General features: G+C 41.1%; 2 protein-coding genes and 2 non-coding genes across 4 annotated transcripts; 3 read left to right on the top strand and 1 right to left on the bottom strand.

The window, feature by feature from the left end:
* The first annotated feature begins 417 nt into the window (after window positions 1-417).
* LOC130697280 (uncharacterized) lies at window positions 418-2,472 on the top strand. Its single transcript, XM_057520210.1, has one exon. It carries the CDS (start codon window positions 418-420, stop codon window positions 2,470-2,472), a length of 2,055 nt encoding a protein of 684 aa, XP_057376193.1.
* Window positions 2,473-10,392: 7,920 nt separating this feature from the next.
* Window positions 10,393-10,464, top strand: Trnac-gca (transfer RNA cysteine (anticodon GCA)). Its single transcript has one exon. It is a non-coding gene; the product is annotated as a tRNA-Cys (tRNA).
* A 742-nt stretch (window positions 10,465-11,206) lies between these two features.
* Trnac-gca (transfer RNA cysteine (anticodon GCA)) lies at window positions 11,207-11,278 on the top strand. Its single transcript has one exon. It is a non-coding gene; the product is annotated as a tRNA-Cys (tRNA).
* A 7,685-nt stretch (window positions 11,279-18,963) lies between these two features.
* On the bottom strand, window positions 18,964-22,701 carry LOC130697279 (uncharacterized). The gene has a single exon (XM_057520209.1). The coding sequence runs from the start codon at window positions 22,699-22,701 to the stop codon at window positions 18,964-18,966; it is 3,738 nt and encodes a 1,245-aa protein (XP_057376192.1).
* Window positions 22,702-23,194: the final 493 nt, after the last annotated feature.

Below are 23,194 nucleotides of genomic sequence, written 5' to 3'. Positions count from 1 at the left end.
GTAATGTGGGACAGCGAACGAGATATGCTGACGTTCAAGATTCGGAAGCCGCCAAACAACGTGACACTCACGAAGCGAGCCTTCCTAAGCATCATCTCTAGCGTCTACGACCCGTTGGGGCTGGTTGCACCAGTTATCTTCGTGATGAAGTCTTTACTCCAAGACATCTGGACCAACGAAGAACGGATCGGTTGGGATGACGTCGTACCGGAAACATTGAGTCAACGTTTCTATTACTGGTACGACCATCTGGAAAATTTGGAGTCGCTCTCAGTACCGAGATGCTTCCGTTTCAAACGAGAACGTTGGACTCAACAGCACCTCCACGTCTTCACGGATGCAAGCTCCAAAGGATTCGGAGCAGTAGCCTACTTCCGCACTGTATTTGAAGACCATTCCGTCGACGTGTCATTCGTCATGTCGAAAACGCACGTCACACCTGTAAAAGGTCTCACGATTCCCCGTTTGGAGTTACAGGCGGCAGTAGAAGGCCTCAACCTTGCTCTCACGATTTGTCGTGAGCTAGAAATTGACTTGAGGCAAGTAACCTTCCACACAGACTCGCAAACAGTGCTGCGGTGGATCCACTCTAAGACGTGCCGATTTGAAGTCTTCGTTAACAACCGCATCGGAAAGATACTCCGAAACACGGCTCGCCGACAATGGCGTCATGTTGCCGGAGATTCAAACCCCGCAGACCTTTGTAGTAAAGGTATCGACCCAAAAGATGTCGACGAATTGGCCTATTTCCACCGAGGACCTCCGTTCCTGAACTTGGACCCGGCAGAGTGGTACACCTGGGAAGAAATCACGGAGCCTGAGGAACGAGACGTAAACGTGATTCGCGTCTTTGCAGTCAAAACGGAAGATGAGAACCATGTCATCGACCGATGCGTCGCACACTTTTCCAGTTTGTTGCGACTTCAACGAGTACTGGCCTGGGGGAGAAGATTTACCAACAACGTCAGAGCAAGATTACATGAAGAAAAGCCCATGGTCGGAGATCTGACAGTAGAAGAAATGGTAACATCGCTGACAAGATGCATCGTACGAGCGCAAGAATTGGCCTTTGCTGAGGAATTCTATGCCCTTCGCAAGAACCTGGAACTACCCCTCCGTTCCAAGCTTCGCAACTTCAAGCCCTTCTTGGATGAAGATGGACAGATGCGAATTGGAGGACGTATACTTCTAGCGCCGATCGACTATGCAGCTAAACACCCCATACTTCTGCCAGCATCTCAACTTCTAACGAAAAGGATAATTTGGGATTATCACGTTAGAAACATTCACGTCAAGACGGAGAGATTGTTGATGGACCTCCGCTCTCGCTACTGGATACTCTCCGGACGTAAAGTGGTAAAATCTGTCCTCAACAACTGCTGGCCCTGCAAACGTACGTCGGCAAAACCCAGCCCGCCGTTAATGGCTTCCCTTCCAGTACATCGTTTAACGCCTCATCTACCCGCGTTCACGTACACAGGGATCGATTACTTTGGTCCTTTGACCGTAAGAGTTGGTGGTCGGGGAAGAAGACACGAAAAACGTTGGGTCAGCCTATTCACTTGCCTTACGACGCGAGCTGTCCACCTGGAAAATGCTAACGGGCTTAGCATGGAAGAATTCCTGCTCTGTTTCTCCCGTTTTACGAGCCTACGTGGAAGGCCGAAGGTCGTTTACAGCGACAATGGGACGAATTTTGTCACCGCCGAGGAGGAGTTACGGCAAGCCTTGGAAGAACTCATCAGTAAACACGAGGAGCTCCAAACAGTAATGGCTTGCCAACAGATTGAGTGGCACTTCTCTCCACCCCATGGACCCCACTTCGGCGGTGTTTGGGAAAGGATCGTACAATCCTGCAAGCGGGCAATGAAGACCAGTATCGGGAACTGCCTAATTACGGACCAAGTCCTACGAACTGCAATTGCTGAAGTGACAGCCTTATTGAACGCCCGTCCGTTAACCCATCTGAGTATGGATCCAGAAGACCCGGATCCATTAACGCCCAATCACTTCCTACACGGTGGAGCTCGTCCATACTTGCCCCTGCAATTGGCTGACGTGGAAGACTTGAACGTAAGCAACAAGCAGTTTCAGCAAAGTCAAGCCATCCTTCAGCATTTTTGGATCAGATGGCTACGTGAATACGTTCCCCACTTAACCGAGAGAAGAAAATGGCAAGAAAATAGGCCTAACGTCACCGTTGGAGATCTAGTGCTTGTAATCGAACCAAATACTTTGCGTGGGCAGTGGCCGATGGGTAAAGTGTTGGGAGTTATCCCCAGTGCAATGGATAATGTTGTTCGAGTGGTAAAAGGAAAACTTACCAATCATCCAAAACCATGTATTCGGCCGGTGGCCAAATTATGTATCATGGTCCCAGCCAAAGAACAAGAAGTTTGCGCAAAAGAAGAAAAAAATGGAACTTTCAACAGCGTAAACCTCGATTTCAGTATCGTAAAGTGTAAATACTGATTGTAATGGAGCTCCCCTTGTAAAAACAAAATCGTAACGTTAACACACAAATGTAAACAACGTAGGAAAACCGCAACTTAAACTCTGGTGGAAGAGTCAATAAGTACCTTTGCCCTCAACGCCACCTATATTCAAGTTCAAATATAGGGCAAAGGGCAAAAGTCAGTTCGCTTGCTGTTTAGCAACACTGAAAAATTGGAAACTGTTTAACCTATTACGTTAGCAGACAACATTCAGTCGACCCAACTTCTTATAGTGAGTGTGTGCGCTTGTGACTTCCACGTTTAACGTTTAAAATGGCAGATTATCCACCTCCATCGCCTGCATCAGTAAAGGAGAAAATAAAAGAAAGCCGGGAAAAGGAGGAGGAGTGTGCGCTAAATCTGAAAGACACAGTGAACAACTTGATAAGTGCGAAAAATGAGCTAGTAGACAAAGTTTATTCTTGCCAGCTGGCCATCTTGGAGATCGACAAAGAGATCGCCAAGTACTCGGATGATCTTGACAATGTGCGCTTCCACTTTCGAACTGAGCGAGAGAACTCGATGAGCAAATTCATCGGGTCTCTGTTACGCAAAGTTCGGGAGTCGGAACCCGACGCCCCAATAGCCACGCCGGTCGCAACCCCAACACGTCCTACGTTCGTGGTCCCCCTTCATACTCCGATCATCTTGTGTTTCCTGAAGTCTCACGTGTTGGGACCAACTCCATGCCGGAAGAAGACCACGGAGTGTGAGGAGTTCATGCTCCTCACAAACAAGGACAAATTGGAGCTCCTGTTTGCCCAGCGACGATGTTTTCGTTGCTTCGTCCCAACCGCCGTCGCCGGGCATACAAAAACCGCAGACTGCCCCCATCCCCGACGTTGCACGTTGTGTAACACACACGACCACCACCAGATCCTGTGTGCGCCAAAAAAGGCATACACAAACCTGCCAACGCATTAGGATGGCCCATCTTCAGCTGCTAATAAGAAGACTTTGTATTTCATTTTGTTCCCTTTTGTTTCTTACGTCCGAAGTGTCGTTGTTAATTTGTTCTTGCACCTGTTGTAACGGTGGGTCCCACTGTCACCTACGGTGCTGCCCTCGCGGGCAGGGCTGTAGGGGGCACGGGCCTACCATGTATTGTGTGCCCATTTTTTTGGTTTTCTTTTTTTTTTCCCTTTCTACGGGAAGGGGTAGTATCATCTCAGTTTCCAGTCGAGACAGTTGTCTTGCTGTATTCAGTAAAAACCCGACTCAGACAGTCGCCTAAGTTTCATTTTCTTTGTCTCGTTTCAGTTTCGTTTCAAATTGTCTCGTTTCTGTTCTCCTCATTCTACAAATCAAGCGCGTTCGGTTTCCCCTCTTTATCTCTCAACCCTGAAATAAAAACGTTCCTTTTGTTACAGCCAACTACATCCCTTTTGTTTTTTCTCTCTCTGTCGCAAACTTTCGCACGGAGTTTGCAACAACCTTTCTCGTTGATTATAAAGTTGCTGGTGAATCTGCTATTTTTACTTTTCTTTTTTAATTTTTGGCAATACTTATCTGCTTGCTGTAGTTCCCCATCTGTCTTCTCTCCAAGACCTTCTTTCACTTCCAACTTCGCTTTCGAAATTTACGCTCTTCTTCTGAAGACTTTCCTTCTCAAAACTTTCGCTTTCTTTTTGAATACTTTCATTTTCTCTCTTATGGTTTTCTTGTTTCTGGTATCTTTCTATCCTTAATTTGTCCTTTTCGTCTTTCACTTTCTTTACGAATATTTTCAAGCTCTCTTACGACAGTTTCTTTATCCGTTGCCCTTGTTTCTACTCGTGCTAGCGGCACTATGGGAATACGGCTTAGGGTGTCAGCATTTTGGTGCGACTTCCCAGGTCGGTACCCAATGACGATGTCAAATTCTTAAAGTTTGAGTGCCCATCTAGCTAATCTTCCTGCGGGTTCTATCTTGCTCATTAACCATTCTAAAGGTCTATGGTCGGTAAATACGGTGAATCTGCGTCCGTATAGATATGTCCTAAACACATCGATTGCGTGGATGGTTGCGTAAGCATCTTTCTCTGTGGTTGACCACTTGGCCTCGCGGTCGTTCAGATGTTTAGAGCTATACGCTATGACGACTTCCGCGCCGTCTGATTCACGGGGTTTCTGTACGTCGGACTCCGCTGAATCCGCTGATTGGAGTAGAGTCTGCATCTGAGCCAAGACTGCTCCTATTCCGTCTCCTGAAGCATCTGTGTAGTTGATAAATTCGCGCGTGAAATCTGGATAACCTTGGATAGGTCTAGTTATGAGACAGTTCTTGATACAATCAAAGGCGTCCCTTTGTTCCTCTCCCCATTTCCACTTGGCTGATTTTCTCGTTAGCGCTGTCAGTGGGTGGGCTTTACGAATTTGAACAATACTGATTTCAAGATGTTATTCATTGCTCGTTGAAAAGTGCTTGGCGCATTTGTTAATCCAAATGGCATTCTATTAAATTCGTATTGTCCAAATTCACAGATGAAGGTGGTTTTGTGTTTGTCGCCTTCTTCTATCTCGAAGGTTTGTGGTTCAAAACCCGTTGTATCAATGGTGTCGTCATGTGCTAATATCTATTTATTATTTTTAATTAACAAACGCAATATCAACAAATATTGCTATTAATAGATTCGCTTAAATTTTCACTACAGGGCTGTTACCTGATACCTATAACTAATGCTTTAAATTCTTATGTTTTTAAATAAGCCCCCATGACGCTAATTAGGGACAGTAGACTAATTACAAAAAGAGATGTTATGCTTATCAAATGAATTTTGTTAACCATTTTATTATTGATTACCATCCTAAAGGGTAATGGTTCTATGACTGTCAAGGAACTATTTTTAAATTTAATAATCCTCATTTTTCCATTTTTGTTGAGGTATTTCTAAATCACTACTACAATATCAACAATATTAGGAACAACAGATTCAGTTAAGTTCTCTCTACATGGCTATTGAATATTTTTATGAAAATCATGTGAAAATATGCATCTAATCGGTGATTGCAATTTTTTTATTTTTTAAATAAGCTCCCGTGATGCTAATTTAGGACAGCATTCTACATACTGAAATGCACACTTTATGCTTTTAGCATTTTATTTTGCACCATAGCATAATCGTAAGATGTTGAATTGACAACCAAAAGGCTAACGGTTCTATACCGTATGGTACATCTACTTCAATTTTTTCTTATTTGATGAGATATTTTGAAATCACTAAGAACACCTTAAACTAAAGCAATATCATCAATACTGGTATCAATAGATTGATTTAAGTTACCTCTACATGGCTGTTGAATATTTTAGGAAAATCACGTGAAAATATTTATCTAATGGGGGATTGTAATTCTTATGTTTTCTACACAAGCTTCCGTAACACTAATTTGGGACAGCAAACTACATACAACAAGACATGTTATGCTTTTTAACAATATTTCCTCAACCATAGCATAGTTGTAAGACGTATGATTGCCACCGTAAACGATATTGGTTCTATACTGTCAAGGCACTATTTTCAAGTTTCGTTTTCCTCATTCCCTCATTTTTCCCTTTTTTGTGAGATATTTGTAAATCATTATAGATACCTTACACTACTACATTATCAATAATATTAGGATCAAAAGATTCGTTTAAGTTTTCTCTTCATGGCTATTGAATGTTTTATTTAAATCATGCGAAATTATACATCTAATCGGTAATTGCAATTTTATGTTTTTTACATAAGGTCTCATGACGCTAATTTGGGACAGCAGACTACATACTAGAGGACATATTACGCTTTTCAACTTTGTGTTGTTCGAGATGCTATAGGAGAATGGTTCCATACCGTCTGGGCACTACAATTTCTTTTTCCAAATTTTTGAACTATCCCCTTTTTTATGAGATATTTTTAAATCGCTAAAGATACCTTAAACTAAAACAATATCAAAAACATTAGGACCAATAGATTCTTTGAAGTTTTCTCTATATGGCTGTTGAATATTTTGTGAAAATCATGTGACAATATTTATCTAATGGGGGATAGCAATTCTTATATTTCTTTACATTAGCTCCCATGACGCTAATTTGGGATAGCACGCCACGTACTAAATATTAAGTAATAAGTATTATATTTTCTTGCTTCAATATGTAAGCGGTGGTATAGTCGTAGGACTTTGGATTGTCAACCCGAAGATTGATGGTTCAACTCAAATTGTAGAATATGAACAGATTGCTTTGCCTAATTGTTTCATTTTGTGAGATACTTTTAAACATTCTATGACACAGAATGACAGACTTGTGTAAGCTTCCTCTACATGGATGTTGCATATCTTATAAAAATTATGCGACAATATTCATGTAATCGGTAATGGCGAATTGTATCATTCATAAAAATTACGATGGCAGTGGCTCTGTCGTAAGATGTTGGAATGGGAACCAAAGGATTGAAAAATTGATTCTTAATGCGACAAATATTTATTATTTTCCATTATTGGTTTTTTAATCACACTTTGTGTGATATTATGGAATCGCAATGAATGTTTGTAGGAAAACCTCAGAAAAATATAATATATATGAATTATGAAGAAACAGGCCTTATGGATCCATGAATCGCAAACACTACATTGATTGCAATCATCCTTTGTACCTGTGCTTTTACACAGCATTCAGAGAAAACGTAGCCACTTTGTTCAGTATCTTTGACAAAGGCAAAAGAAACCCCTAATCGCGCCTCTAATCGTGCTCGAGACCTCGATCAGCGTCGTGATCCTTCTATAAAGACCTTGCCTGTTGTCTTTTTGCCCTTTTTTCCTTTTGCCTTCGGACTGTAAAACAGAAAAAATAATTATGAGGAATTAGGGAATTTAAAACATTAAACTGACCAAGTGCTATAATCATACAATGAAAACACACCATCTTTTGTCAAAGTGACATGAGAAGTAATTGCCTCAGATGACCCTGGTGTTGGCAGCGACTGGAAATGTCCGTTCCATTGTATTGGAGGTATCCCTCATCAACGTCGTCGTCAAATTCTTCATCCAACTGTGGCACATTGTTATTTTTGAAGAAATTTTCCATTTCCCTGCAATTTTCCCGGTTTGCTGCCGCTCCTCCGCTTTTCCACCTCCGCCAAATGTTTTTTGCTTTTTCCTCGCCCCCTACGCAGATGTATTTACTGGCTTGGGACGGCTACCGACTGAACATACCATTAAGGTGAGCCCAGATGTTTTCCCCGAAGTATATGCAATCCGACGCCTGGCGTTCCGTCTCCGAAACCCGGTCGAAAAAAAGCTCGCAGAGATGGAAGACGTGGAGATCATCGCACGAGTTACCAGATACTTCCATCCAATGAGTCGTCATACTTATGCAACATGGCGACCCCTTTCGGACGATTCCGTTTCTGTCGGGGTTACCGTTTGACATTCGATCAGCACCCAAGATGTGCCAGTGCACCATGGAGAAATTTTTCTATGGCATAGATGGCATTGAAATCGACTTAGATGATTTGCTGGTACGGGGAGAGGCAAAAAAGCAAATAAATGAACGCCTGGTAGCTGTCCTTCGTCGCTGTCACGATGTTAATCTACGTCTAAACATTAAAAAGTGTCATTTCTTCCTGCAGGAGATACCCTGGCTTGGCCACATCGTCAAAGAAGGTCAATTAATGGCTGAACCAACCAAGGTGGAAGCAATACTAAACATGCCATGCGTCGTTTGCCTAATTGCCAGTGCTGCGCCTTTCGATCCCGATCTTCCTCTGGTTAAATCCGTCGATGCCTCCCCCACCGTCCTTGGAGCAGTATGATTACAAGACAACCAGCCCGTCGCCAATGCATCCGTAACCCTGACGGAAACACAGAAACGTTACGTGCAGATCGAAAAGGAACTCCTTGCTATTCAGTTTGGACTGGACCGTTTTCGCCAATACGTGTATGGACAGGCAGTGGTCGTTGAAAACGACCACAAGCCCCTAGCAAGCCTCCTCAACAAACCAATGGCATCATGCTCGCTCCGCATCCAGCGCATCCTCCTTTAACTTGAACGGCACGACTTAGTTTTTATCTGCAAACCAGGACGTGACCTCTCCTTTCCGATGCCCTCAGCCGTGCCTCCAGTTCCATTATCCACACGGAAGACCAATCACAATCAAGTGATGAGCGCTTACATTTGGTGATTACGTCGGCCATGCCCGCTACGGACACCAGAACCCGTTACGCCAGCGCCGCTGCCACTGATCCCGCCCCACAAGTGGTGAAAGACATGCTTTTCAAAGGATGACCCGAACACAATAGAAATTGTCCAATAACGAACTAACCCTTTTCGAACGTTCGGCACGAGTTGTCAGAATGCGATGGCCTCTTCTTCGAGGGGAAACGGTGGTGGTCCGGAAATCATTGCAGCAGGAAAACTCACGGAAAATCCACCTTGGCCACTTCAGAGAAGTCAAATGTGTCGAACGCGCAAAATCGGTTGTGTACTGACCAGGCTACATTAACCAAGTCCGAAACATGGTGGCGTCGTGTTCAACCTGCAAAGAAAATGCAAACCAAAATCCTGCCCAGCCACTGAAACCTGTTGAGGCCTCGCTGCATCCTTTCCAGGTTGTGGGGTCAGACCTGTTTGAATTCAAAGGAGTCCCCTACTTGCTCGTCGTTGACTACTACAGAAAATGGCCATGTTTTGTCCCACTAAAGTCAACGGTCTCGTCTGCAGTCATCGCAGAGCTCGATCGGATTTTCGCCGATTTTGAGATTCCATCCGTGCTACGGTCCCACAATGGACACCAATACAGGAGTGCAGAGTTCCGCCGCTATTCTGCCTCCAAGGGCATTCAACACACCCCAAAATATCCGCAGTCAAATGCGTTGGCCGAGAGAACCGTAAGACGGTGAAATAACTCTTCACCCGCCGTCCTCCTACAAGGCCGCCACTTTAGTGGCGCTCTTCCTTACACCACCTCAGCACTCCAGCCCAGGGTCGTTAGTGCGCCTACCGTCTGACAGCAGTTACACAAAAGCAATGCAGCAGCGTCATTCAACCATGGCAGTTTCCCAACCATCCGTGGTTCCGTTTTGTCCGTCGGGCAGACGGTCCGAGTTCGCGTTTCCAGAGATTGGATTCCGGGTAATTTTAAAAAGGTATATGCAGATCCCCATTCGTATGTAGTCCACACCCTAGATGGGGAAACTTCAGGAGAACCCGCTGAGCGATCAATGCACAGCGAGAACGCAGCCCAGCTCCTCCACATTCTTCACCGTTTTTATAGTATTCGGCTAAACCACCTCCGCAGGACGTAGTGTCCCAGACTTTTCCAGCTTTGCCCCAAGTTGGATGGTTACTACCACAGAAGTATACAACCCACCCGACTGACGAGAGTCCATTTCACTGGTTTTCACCGGTCGCTCCCGCAGTCGCCACTTCGTCAAGAGGCCAAGAGACATCGACCGCGCGTGGAATCACGCGTTTCGGACGACCCTACCTCATCAACACCCGCACGTTACATCCGGTTACACGCTATGTGTCTCACATACCGATGCTCTCACTCGCCTAAATTTTCTCACCCCATATCTGTCCGTTGCATCTGTCATATTTCACCAACCACCTCTAACGTCCTACGAGGAACTATGCTAACCTCATAGTGTTATCATATTTTCACCTCATGCTTGTGATACATGTGCACCTCCTGCTCATGCTCATCAAGTTTTAAGTTGAAATCGTAGCCCACGATAAAGGAAGATGTAGTAAATGGTAAACTAGCAATCCCTGTAACTAAGAATACCCCGCGACCAAGAATACACAGTCTTGTCACAGCTACTGAAGCGGAACCTGGAAACATAACATGCATTGGTATCAAATGCTCATCACATAACGAAATTTGTTATTTATTTTTAACTTTCTAACAGTAAATTGTTTTTCTGACCATTGTTGTGTAATGGGGGTATAGCTCAGTGGTAGAGCATACGACTGCAGATCGTAGGGTCCCCAGTTCAAACCTGGGTGCCCCCTTCAAACATAAGAGGATATGGTGCCATTTCATAGATTGAGTTTATAAAGGGCATGAAATTATATCGAGATATCTGGATATAAATTAATTAAATAATCATCCTAAGCTAAATCAATTGAAAATGCGCATGAAGGAGACACTGAAAACGGTTTAACAAGAATTCAATTACTTCCTTTAAATGAGAAACAGATTTTCCTTTTGTTTAACAAATCAGATTAATTTTGGAACAAATACTCTCTAATTCTAACGCGAAAGAGAAAGGTGACTGAATAGTTAAAGCGAACAGAAAACGCCAATGTCATAAAAGATGAGGTAGGCTGACCATCGGAATGCTGCCTGTCGAATTCATAATAACGAAATTTGTTATTTAAATGAGAACAGTAACTTGTTTTTCTGACTTGTTTAACAAGAAATTCGATTACTGTCGTGTGGATGTTGTCTATTTTAATTTACAAGAATTAGCATCAAATCAGATTAACTTGCCATTTTGGAACAAATACTCTCTATTCTAATACTGTATTCTAACGCGAAAGAGAACAAGGTGACTGAATAGTTAAAGACTTAGAACAGAAAACGCCAATGTCATAAAAGATGAGGTAGAAAGCTGACCATCGCAATGTCATAAAAGATGAGGTAGGCTGACCATCGCAATGCTGCCTGTCGAATACTCATCACATAACGAAATTTGTTATTTATTTTTAACTTTCTAACAGTAACTTGTTTTTCTGACCATTGTTGTGTAATGGGGGTATAGCTCAGTGGTAGAGCATACGACTGCAGATCGTAGGGTCCCCAGTTCAAACCTGGGTGCCCCCTTCAAACATAAGAGGAATTGGTGCCATTTCATAGATTGAGTTTATAAAGGGCATGAAATTATATCGAGATATCTGGATATAAATTAATTAAATAATCATCCTAAGCTAAATCAATTGAAAATGCGCACACCGAAGGAGAATTACTTCCTTTAAATGAGAAACGATTTCCTTGTTTAACAAGAAATTCAATTACTGTCGTATCGATGTTGCTTATTTTAATTTACATGACGAAGCATCAGATCAGATTAACTTGTCATCTTATAACAAAAACTCTCTATTTTAATCTATAACATGTCATCAAATCATGCAGTAGATGGCTTCATACTACCAGCCATCGACATCACTCCAACGCAGCCCTGTCTTTGTTGTATATCCGGAAAAAGGCAGAGATCCCCTTTTCGTGTCGGTAGGACAAGAGCCTATGAAGTCGGACAACAAATTCATTCAGACGTATGTGGCCCTATGCGCGTACAGACAAGAAGCGGTTTGCGTTTCTTCATAATTTTCAATGATAACTTCAGTGGATGGCACACAGTCTACTTTATGAAGCAGGAGTCCGAGACAGCAGATCTCTTCATACCAAATGTGGCACCACACAAAACCGAACATACCACACTTGCGCATGTTTGGAATCACAGCATATATTCATATTCCGAAAGCTGACGGCAGCAAGCTAGACTCCAAGGGCCTCAAATGCTTCTTCGTAGGATACTCCCTTACCCAAAAGGCATACCGTTTCTGGCACCCTGCCACTAGAAGGAAAAAAATCAGCCGGGAAATCATATTCGACGAGCAACTTCACCCCACACTAGATTATACTATTTATTATACTATACTACCCCATACTATTTTATAAAATTCTTAGTACCTACACCCAAAGAAGACCAAAAACAGGTCCCCAAATAATACAAGAGAAGATGTAATGCCCCAGGTTGCAGGGGTAATTGACATTGATCCTGAGCCACCATACGCGCCTATTCCGTCAGACGTCTCAATCCAAGTAGATATCCCAGTTCTGGAGAAGGAACCCAATGCAACTCTACCAAACGACAGCATATCAGTATCTCATGCTGAACAAAACCTGGTCCCTCTCTCGACTACCACCTGGTCGTACACCTATTAAGGCACGATGGGTATTCAAAGCCCAATGTACAAGGTTCATCCCCACGCTACAAAGCCAGGCTGGTAGCCAAAGGATTCTCTCAGCGTTACGGGATAAACTATGGAGAGACCTTCTCGTCAGTTCTTTAATACGACACACTTCGAGTCATCCTGTATTTTGTTGCTGTTCACAATCTGAAACTGTCTTAACTGGTTGTAAAGGCTGCTTTCCTCTATGGGCAGTCAAACGAAGAGATCTATTGACAACAACCGGAAAGGTTTGTTCTGCGGGACAGGAGGATTTGGACTGTCGTTTGCACAAATGCTTATAACGCCTTAAACAGGCATATCGAATATGGAATCACACTTTCGACACTTTCCAAAGGAAGTTTGGTCTTCGTCCAAGCGCTTCTGATCGAAGCCTGTATTTACGTCATCATCAAGGGGAATTTCTGTCAGATCACCAGAAAAGAACGTTGTATCTATCACAGCCCGACCACATCCATAAAATTCTTCGCTTACTTAAGAGGAAAAGGGAAGCGCCAACGATATTTACTCTCTTCACACTTATCACCGATGCGCTAGCTACACATTGAACCTGCTTTTGAAAATTGGAAACCAAAAGTGAAAAAAACTAAAGGAATCCACAGAAGAAAAACTGAAATTCTTTGTAACAAACAAAGCAGGAGCTCCAAGTCATCCTATGTCTTTGAAGCCAAATTGTTAATGTTCATCATTCTTACTGCAACACGCTGGAATGCTTTCTTTGATGCAGTTGAAAGAGTTAACTATTTTATGAAGAATAAAAAACAAAATTTGAAGTATGTTTTCGAGCGCTTCAAAATCCAATACGGAGAAAGATTGCACCAAGGAATATGTGACGACCATGACGCTACTAGTAGAAGCGCTAGATGTCTTTCAATCGGACTTGACAGTGTCCACAGGATACCTACTTCAAACATCAACTATTTTGAAAAAGAAGACCATTGATTTAAAAGAAAACGGTGGTATCTTTCATTGTAAATCATATATTTCTTCTATTGTCAGCACTGGAAACTCCTTTTTCTCGTGTCTTTGAAGACGGTGAACTAGTTCTCTCTGCACTTGCTCACATGAACATCAAGCTGAATTGGTTAGTTGAGACTGGCAAGTCATCTGCTATAAAAAACTTGTAAAGAATTATTAAAGTTTCGCTCAAGAACTAGCTTCGGGTAAAAGTCTCGCTATGAATATTATTATTTTTCATATCAAAAGGAAGAAATTTTTTTTCTGTCACTCAGCGTTTCAACTTCTAAAGATAATTGCGGTGAAGTTGTTTTTTCTTAGGAGATCCGTCAAATGGTACATTAAAATTGATATTTATTAAATATGACGCACCATTGCCTTCTCGGCTTCGGTCGAAAACCTTTTCAGTGCCGAAGGAAGCATTTTCAGCCCAACGAAAATCGTCTTTCCGATACAAATTTTGAAAAATGTTGCTTTGAAAAGCAAACAACGATTTGGAATACGAAAAAAGAATAAAGGAAATGAAAGAACAATATACTGTTAATGTATTTTTATTATTGGTTGCAAAAAACTCAAAATGATCAATTGGTAAATCAAAGCATAAGTCCCAAAAACGGGGATATCTGAAATATTGACTGGTCTATCGAAATATTACCTTGGTAATAGCTTTTAATCCTAGATTGCGTTGATAAAAATAAAAGTATTGGTATCAGTAGTGTGTGCAATACTTGAAAATACTATCGCGATTTTTTTTGTGAAAATTTAGTACCACGATACCGATAATTATTCGGAGTATCGCTTCCCATCCTAGTTGAAGGTTAAATATTTGTTGCATCGGAAACTAAATATATTGCTGGTGAAAAGTCCCAGAAAACGGGATTCGAAGGCTTTTGTAAGACATAAGTTCCAAAACAAAGATTGGTTCAAACATGATGATTTAATTTTTTACAGTTTTTTTTCAGGTTTTGTTACAGTTTAATTTTTACAGCATGTGTAAAGTATAATTGTATTGCAATTCATACTTTTAAAAAAGCACAAGGTGAAATTTCACATTCAGTCGAGTTGCCACTCCACACTGCACATCTTCTTCTTGGAAGCTTCCCAGAACGTTGTTGAAGAATACCAGGTGACTTTAAAATATGCTATCTTGTTGGACGAACAGGTATGAAACTGGTTTAGCATTTACGATCACTTCAAGGCTAACATGGATCAGTTGCCGTGCATTCAGAGGGCTGTTACTTCGGCGACGACTGTATTTAAGACTCGACGGTGACTAGCCGATTCCCTATGCCAAATTTCATGGAACAGGATTGCAGAGTTTTGAGTTTCTTCGCACTCTTCCAAATGCGGTCTATGTGGGTGTGTCAATAACAAACTATTTTTCCGTAAGTTTGGTCATTTTCCAAGCCAAGAATTTTTGCCAATCGTCCAATGAGACATCTTAAAAAAAATGAACAGACTACGATAGAAGAGAAGATTGCTGTCATTTACCATTCTCGTGACTAAAAACTAGTGGTTACCAGGTGTGATGAACGATGACTCACGAACTATTTCAATATTTGGGGACGAACCTATCAATTGAGTTGGTATTTTATTGGACACAAGAACTTAAGTTAGCTGGCACCTTAAGGATTTTTTGCCGCACCGTCATATGCAATAAAGGTGGAGTAAAAAACATTGAAGATCAAACTATTTTCAGGTTCAGTATTAGACTAATAACGTAATGAGCTGCTATGGCAAAGAATTAATTGACAAACTTTCTTTCCAGTTGTACACAACCATTAAACAATACATTTAAGATCAACGTGTGAAAATCCAACTTACGTATCTATGAAGAAACGAAAACTGAAGTCTGGTGCCTTAACATCTAGGCTAATCAATTAATATATCTTCAGCAATCAAATAATTGTGTAAAGTATTATCAGCACATGGTTGCGAAAGATTTAATAACAGAAATCCAATCGTTAATTTACCAGGATATAGATGCAATTTAGCGTTAGTCGTCTATTGTAGCAAACTTATGTTTACCAGATATGAGGATCGAACTTACGTCCCTATACAGAGACAGCAATTAAGTCTGGCGCCTTAACAAAGTAACGGTGAACCTTGTGTTCACTAATACTATTTTACTTAATTGGAATCTTAGCTTAGAAATCCAATTGTCCACTGAGACACTTAGCAAAAAAATGAACAGATTAAGAACAGAGAACAGAAGATTGTTGTCATTTGCTATTTTTTTTATTGTTTCTTACCTTTTTCAAATTGATTTATTCCTAAATCTACCAGGAAATAAAATTCATTTAACGATTTTTCGACGTGGCATGGTTCTATCTGCAACCAATATAATCCTTGTGGTTAACGATGTTTCCTAGCTTATGGTCCAACCTCCAATGAATGGGCAGCGCAGTTAAAACGTTATTTTAAAAAGTTTACCAACGGAAATCATTTGTCTTATAGAGCATGGTTTTCAATGTAAGATAAGAAACACAGCACGAATGAATTAATTAAACAGTGTTCACTATGAAAACAAGTGAATACGAAGAATTTAGCGTTATATTATGATTATTCACATTACATTTTTACCAGCGAATGTCCGACGGATTCGTTCCTCTAAAGATAAAAAACTAAGGGTAGCTATCATGTCCTGATCATCCCAAGATCTGAAACTTTCTCCATCTTACCGCTCAGTTTATTTTCTACGCAAACAACAGAAACAAAAAGAAAAAAACTAATAAAACCAAAAACTAAAAATAAAATAATAAATTCGTATTAGTATTATTATATAGGGTAAAAAAGCGAATTGGGACAGCGTTTGGGTTAACACTCTTTCTTATGGGGAATGTGTGTAAAGCCGATCTGCTAATTTCGGACAAAAACCATTGGACACTTATGTTAATCTGATCAGTCTTATTTTTCCAAACTAATTTATTCGTTCGATTCAGTTTTTAATTCTGAATCGAATAGCTTAAGACACCGAAGAAGGTGCAATAAAAAATATAGCGAAATGTATGTTTCAATAACCAAAACAATGAGCTGTCAAAACGAGACATCAATTTTTCTGGCCTGGTAACTTGTGATCGAAACTCACCCCAAACACATAAAGTATTGATTTTTAAGATCGTATTAAACACTTCGCTCTTTAAGTAGCCAATAGACCATAGGTTCAACGGTAAAAAACAAAAAATAATGTGATATATTTTTCAAACAGCTCCCATGACGCCAAATCTGGACAGCAGACTAAGGATAAGTTGTATACGAAGTAATTGTAACATGTTCATAGCACAGCCATAAAGCTTTGGCAAACAAATTTGAAAGTCGGTGGTTCCACCCTGTATAGCGACCGATTATAATTCATTCTTTATACATTTCAGCTCATTTTTTTAAACCATACGATTTTCTTTCTTATTCAAGAGAGATAGTTAATTCATTTTAATCATCCAAAACTAACATTTTTCCAATTAATATGGACATCACAGGGTTCGCCTAAATTCCGTTTATAAATCGGAAAGTTCGCACCTTAGCCAGCTTACAATATTCATCTATCCTGTGATTGCAATTTCCATATTTTTTACAGAAGCACCAATGGCACTAATTGGGACAGCAGACTATAAAGCAAACAACGATGGTAGGCTGTGTATTTATTAGTAGACAACAGTGGCCTAGTCATACAGTATTGGAGTACTAACTCGAAGGTTTGTGGTTCAAAACCCGTTGCGGCTCATGTGCTAATATCTATTTATTATTTTTAATTAACAAACGCAATATCAACAAATATTGCTATTAATAGATTCGCTTAAATTTTCACTACAGGGCTGTTACCTGATACCTATAACTAATGCTTTAAATTCTTATGTTTTTAAATAAGCACCCATGACGCTAATTAGGGACAGTAGCCTAATTACAAAAAGAGATGTTATGCTTATCAAATGAATTTTGTTAACCATTTTATTATTGATTACCATCCTAAAGGGTAATGGTTCTATGACTGTCAAGGAACTATTTTGAAATTTAATAATCCTCATTTTTCCATTTCTAAATCACTGGTATTTCTAAATCACTACTACAATATCAACAATATTAGGAACAACAGATTCAGTTAAGTTCTCTCTACATGGCTATTGAATATTTTTATGAAAATCATGTGAAAATATGCATCTAATCGGTGATTGAAATTTTTTTATTTTTTAAATAAGCTCCCGTGATGCTAATTTAGGACAGCATTCTACATACTGAAATGCACACTTTATGCTTTTAGCATTTTATTTTGCACCATAGCATAATCGTAAGATGTTGAATTGACAACCAAAAGGCTAACGGTTCTATACCGTATGGTACATCTACTACAATTTTTTCTTATTTGATGAGATATTTTGAAATCACTAAGAACACCTTAAACTAAAGCAATATCATCAATACTGGTATCAATAGATTGATTTAAGTTACCTCTACATGGCTGTTGAATGTTTTAGGAAAATCACGTGAAAATATTTATCTAATGGGGGATTGTAATTCTTATGTTTTCTACACAAGCTTCCGTAACACTAATTTGGGACAGCAAACTACATACAACAAGACATGTTATGCTTTTTAACAATATTTCCTCAACCATAGCATAGTTGTAAGACGTATGATTGCCACCGTAAACGATATTGGTTCTATACTGTCAAGGCACTATTTTCAAGTTTCGTTTTCCTCATTCCCGTATTTTTCCCTTTTTTATGAGATATTTGTAAATCATTATAGATACCTTACACTACTACATTATCAATAATATTAGGATCAAAAGATTCGTTTAAGTTTTCTCTTCATGGCTATTGAATGTTTTATTTAAATCATGCGAAATTATACATCTAATCGGTAATTGCAATTTTATGTTTTTTACATAAGGTCTCATGACGCTAATTTGGGACAGCAGACTACATACTAGAGGACATATTACGCTTTTCAACTTTGTGTTGCTCGAGATGCTATAGGAGAATGGTTCCATACCGTCTGGGCACTACAATTTCTTTTTCCAAATTTTTGAACTATCCCCTTTTTTATGAGATATTTTTAAATCGCTAAAGATACCTTAAACTAAAACAATATCAAAAACATTAGGACCAATAGATTCTTTGAAGTTTTCTCTATATGGCTGTTGAATATTTTGTGAAAATCATGTGACAATATTTATCTAATGGGGGATAGCAATTCTTATATTTCTTTACATTAGCTCCCATGACGCTAATTTGGGATAGCACGCCACGTACTAAATATTAAGTAATAAGTATTATATTTTCTTGCTTCAATATGTAAGCGGTGGTATAGTCGTAGGACTTTGGATTGTCAACCCGAAGATTGATGGTTCAACTCAAATTGTAGAATATGAACAGATTGCTTTGCCTAATTGTTTCATTTTGTGAGATACTTTTAAACATTCTATGACACAGAATGACAGACTTGTGATATCAACTACAGAGACGTCTGCTATAAAAATTCTGGATGCCTCTAAAATATTTCATTTGTTGTCATGTTCGATCGTAATTCCAATTTCTTCTTGGCTTCTTCTTCTTGGAAGTAGTTTTCTCCTTTACGCCGATTTCAGCTTCGTACTGGTGTGTCGATCGGCCTAAAAATTACAATGGCCGTCGGCCATGAAACTCGCTTAATGTTAGGCTCTTTTAGTAAGACGACTTCGCCAACACGTGGAATTCTTGTACCCTTGCCCTTGCGACAGTAAAATCCCTTGAGGTCGGACAGGTACGAGTCTTGCCAAAGCCTCCACCATGTTAGTGCGTTCTCGCGTCTTTTCTTATCCAATTCGATAAGTTCGTCTCGGCTCATTTTCGTAGAGTCGGGTGACTCTGTTGTGGCACCAGGTTGCCTTCCAGTCAGCAGTTTTTGCGGAGATAACACTTCAAACGATTGTGCGTCTCCAGACACATAAGTGAGAGGACGTGAGTTCACGATAGCTTCGATTTCGACCATAATAGTATGAAGCTGGTCGTAGCTCACTTTCATTTTCCCCAGCACTTTCCTTAATGGTTCTTTCACGGAGCGCACCATTCTCTCCCAAAACCCGCCCCACCATGGAGCTAGACTGGGGGAGAACTTCCATGTAATACCCTTGCTTGACAACCAGTTAGCTAGGGTAGGATCTTCTGATATCAGTTTTGCCGCACATGTGAATGTTGACGCGTTGTCACTGTAGATGATTTTGCAATCCTCTCTACGTGACATCATTCTTCTCAACGCGTGCATGAAAGTCTGGGCGGTTAAGTCGGTCACGAGCTCCAAGTGCACAGCTCTTGTGACGGCACAAGTAAACAAACACGCATGCACTTTTTTCTCTCCTATACGAGTTTTCTCGACATCGTTCCCTTCACTGTCCTTTTCTATTAGGATGACTTCTTCTAAGACATACATCGGTCCGAAGTAGTCAATCCCGATAACTTCAAAGGGTTGTGCTCTCTTGGTACGATCCAAGGGCATTGAAGCTGTTTCTTCGTTGAAGGGACGCGATTGCACCTTTTGACACTTCACGCACTGTTTGATTACACTTTTTATCCGTTGGCGGGCACGAATTATCCAAAACCGATTTCGTAAGAACGTCAGAGTGTTTTGGACACCGGCATGTTTCCGTTTGACATGATGATACTGGATCATCATGTCCACAATCTTCTCGCTTGCTGGGAGAAGAATCGGCGGGTCTATCAGCAGTTCCTTTAGAGCTGGACCAACTCGTCCAGTCACTCGAATTAGTTTGTCTTGCGCATCCCAAATAGGTCTTAGGGTTTCTAGGTTGCATAGCATGTTGCCAAGCGGCTTTCCATCTTGAAGTGATTCGTAGATTTCTGGAAATGCCCTTTTTTGAATAAACTTCAAAATAAAGTTTTCGGCGGTGGCGATTTCGCGGACAGAAAGGCATGGTATTTCCTTTCCTCTGACCGTTTCAATTGCTTTACCGAGCGACTCCTTTCTGAAAAGCCTAAACATCCAGGCAATTGTTCGTAAAAACCGCAGATAACTGCTTGCTCTTGCTGCTAATACGTCGAACCAATCCAGTGTGCTGCTAACTGCAAGACTTTCGATTCTTTTCTTGGATCTTGTCTCAATCTCCATCGACTGTATTTCTTCTGATGTCAGGTTTCCTTGTTGCGGCCATTCTTTTTCGTTGTAAATCAGCCAGGACGGACCTCCCCACCAAAAAGAAGCCGCAATCAGTTTCTTGACAGTGGTTCCTCTTGATGCGTAGTCTGCTGGATTGTCTTTCCCAGGGCAGTGTCTCCATTGTTCTGGGTTGGACATTTTTCTAATTGCCTCAACTCGGTTTCTGACAAATAGTTTCCAACGGGTTGGCTCACCTTTTATCCACCCTAACGTTGCCATCGAGTCTGTCCATAGGTGCACTTTCCATTCGACCTTGTCAATTGCATTGACAATTCTTTCAGCTAATACGCTACCGAGCTCGGCACTAAGCAATTCTAGTCTCGGTAGCGATACTTCATTCTTCGGAAGTGGCGCTGCTCTTGTCTTGCAACAAATTAGGCGGACGAAATTTGGATATTGCGATTTCGCGTAAGCCACTGCACCATATGCCTTTGTAGAAGCGTCACAAAATATGTGCAACTCTTGCATGTGTTTGTTTGGTGCCAAAGAAATCATTCTTGGCACTTGTATTTTCTCAATTGATTTGAGGTCTTCTACTATATCTCTGAACTGGATCTCCGTCTCTTTGGGTACTTCATCGTCCCATCCAATCTTGATTTGCCACAATTCTTGAAATAAAAGCTTGAATTGTAGTGTGACGGGTCCAATTAATCCAAGTGGGTCGAACAATTTGGTTGAAATTTTGGCGAAGGATCTCTTCGTTAAAATTTTCACTTTTGTAGCTGCGTCTACTATCACATCCGACTTGAAATAAAAGCAATCCGTGCTTGTATTCCACCTTACACCAAGCACTTTCTGCGGGTCTAGATTCAGACACGAGTGTGAATTGGCTGAGTCTTCTGTTAAATTTTGTTTTAGTAGATATCTTCGCAGCTCACTGTTGTTTGTCACCCATTTTCTTAGGTCCATTTTTGCGTCTGCAAAAAGCTTTAGAACAGTTCCGATTACGGCCATTGCTTCTTCTAATGTAGACGCATTTGACAAATAGTCATCTACATATAGGTGGCGTAGGATTTGTTGACTGCTTTCCGCTAGCTCGCCTTCATAGGACTCCAAGTGTTTCTTTAAGACGGTCCTTAGCACTGCCGGGCTACATGTGAGTCCGAATGGAAGCCTGTTCCATTTGTATAGTTGCAGCGATCCTGGGACGTCTTCGTCTTCTAGGTAGAATCGTAGCGCTTCCGCGTCTTCTTTCAGTAGCTTCACCATGAGGAAGGCTTGTCTGATATCAGCTGTCCAGGCGATTGGGTTGAGCCTAAACAGTAACATCACGTCGAGAATGTCCGGGTTTAGATTGGGGCCTTCTTCTAGGCAGTCGTTGGCGCTGAAACCTGTTTTCGGTTTCGCTGAACCGTTGAAAACAGGCCTAACTCTGCTGGTTGTTTTGTCTCTTCTCACAACCGGATGATTGGGCAGGATAGTGTAGATACCACCAAAAGATGTATCTGCTCTTGAAATGAATTTAGAAACTTTTAGTTTGCCGAATTCGGCTTCATAAGAAGTCTTCATTTCTTTATCTCTGTCCATTCTTCTAATAAGCGCCTTTGCTTGACCCTCTGCCATGGTTTCATTCTTGCTCAGACGTATCTTGTTCTCGTTCCATGGGAGTGGTGCTACGTAATGTCCATCTTCATCTTGAACGATGGTGTCTGAATAGGATTTCCACTGTATGGATAGTGGAATTTTCTCGAGTGGATCCAAGCTTTCCAGCTTCCACCATCTGGCGAAATCTATTTCGTCAGTTTTCGGGTCTGTTTCTGCTTCCAAATTTTCTGGTGTTCCTTGTTTGGCTTTTAAGAGAAAGCCGATTGCCGTGTTAGACGATGTCGTAACTGTCTCATCTTGCCCAAGTAACAACCATCCAAATTTGCTTTCTATCGCTCGAATACCCGTTTTCGAGACGATCTGTTTTGAGCCAAGAACCTTCCAGACTTGATTCGCTCCGATCAAGACGTCGATTTGGCACGGTCCTGCTCTTCCGCTTAGAATTCTGTCATCTGCGAGTTGGTATCCTTGACTCCAGAGTTCGCTGACAAATTCTGTCTTTTTTGATCCAGCAACCTTCCCGATTTCGGGCTGCTCGATCGCTTCCAATTCAATCTCTTCGGCTTGTGGGATGAGTCCTCGAAGTCGCAACTTTCTTACGCTCCGTTCTTTTTCTGGATGCATGTGTCCCACTGCTTGCAGCTTCAGATTGATCTTCCCGACTTCTTGTAGTCCTAGAGTTTGAGCGAGTTCGCTTCGAATTAAGGTTGCATTCGATCCTTGATCGATATAAGCAATAGCTTTCAGCCATCCTTTCGGGCCTTCCACTATTACTGTTGCCGTTTGGACGTATACGCCACCAAATAGGCGTTTTCTATTGAAAGAGGAGCGTCATCTGCTACCTTTAACATTGGAGACGCAGCTACTGTTGCCGTCACCGATTTCGGATTAACTGCCCTGTTGCAGATGGCCGTGTGGTGATCTTTTCCGCATTTGTAGCACTTGCTTATACTCCAACACTCTTTCACCGTATGATTTTGTCCAAGGCACTTCCAACACCTTTTTCTTTTTTGACTTGCTCAATTTTCTTCTCTAGTGTGACATCACATTTGGTCGGGGGATGTTTATCGTTACAAAATAAGCATTTTCTTTTTTACAAGTTCATTTGTTTCAGGTA

Source organism: Daphnia carinata, chromosome 9 (assembly GCF_022539665.2).
Source record: "Daphnia carinata strain CSIRO-1 chromosome 9, CSIRO_AGI_Dcar_HiC_V3, whole genome shotgun sequence".
Taxonomy (NCBI): Eukaryota; Metazoa; Arthropoda; class Branchiopoda; order Diplostraca; family Daphniidae; genus Daphnia; species Daphnia carinata.
The sequence above is the reverse complement of the archived record's forward strand: the minus strand, read 5'-3'. Positions and strand labels throughout refer to the sequence as shown.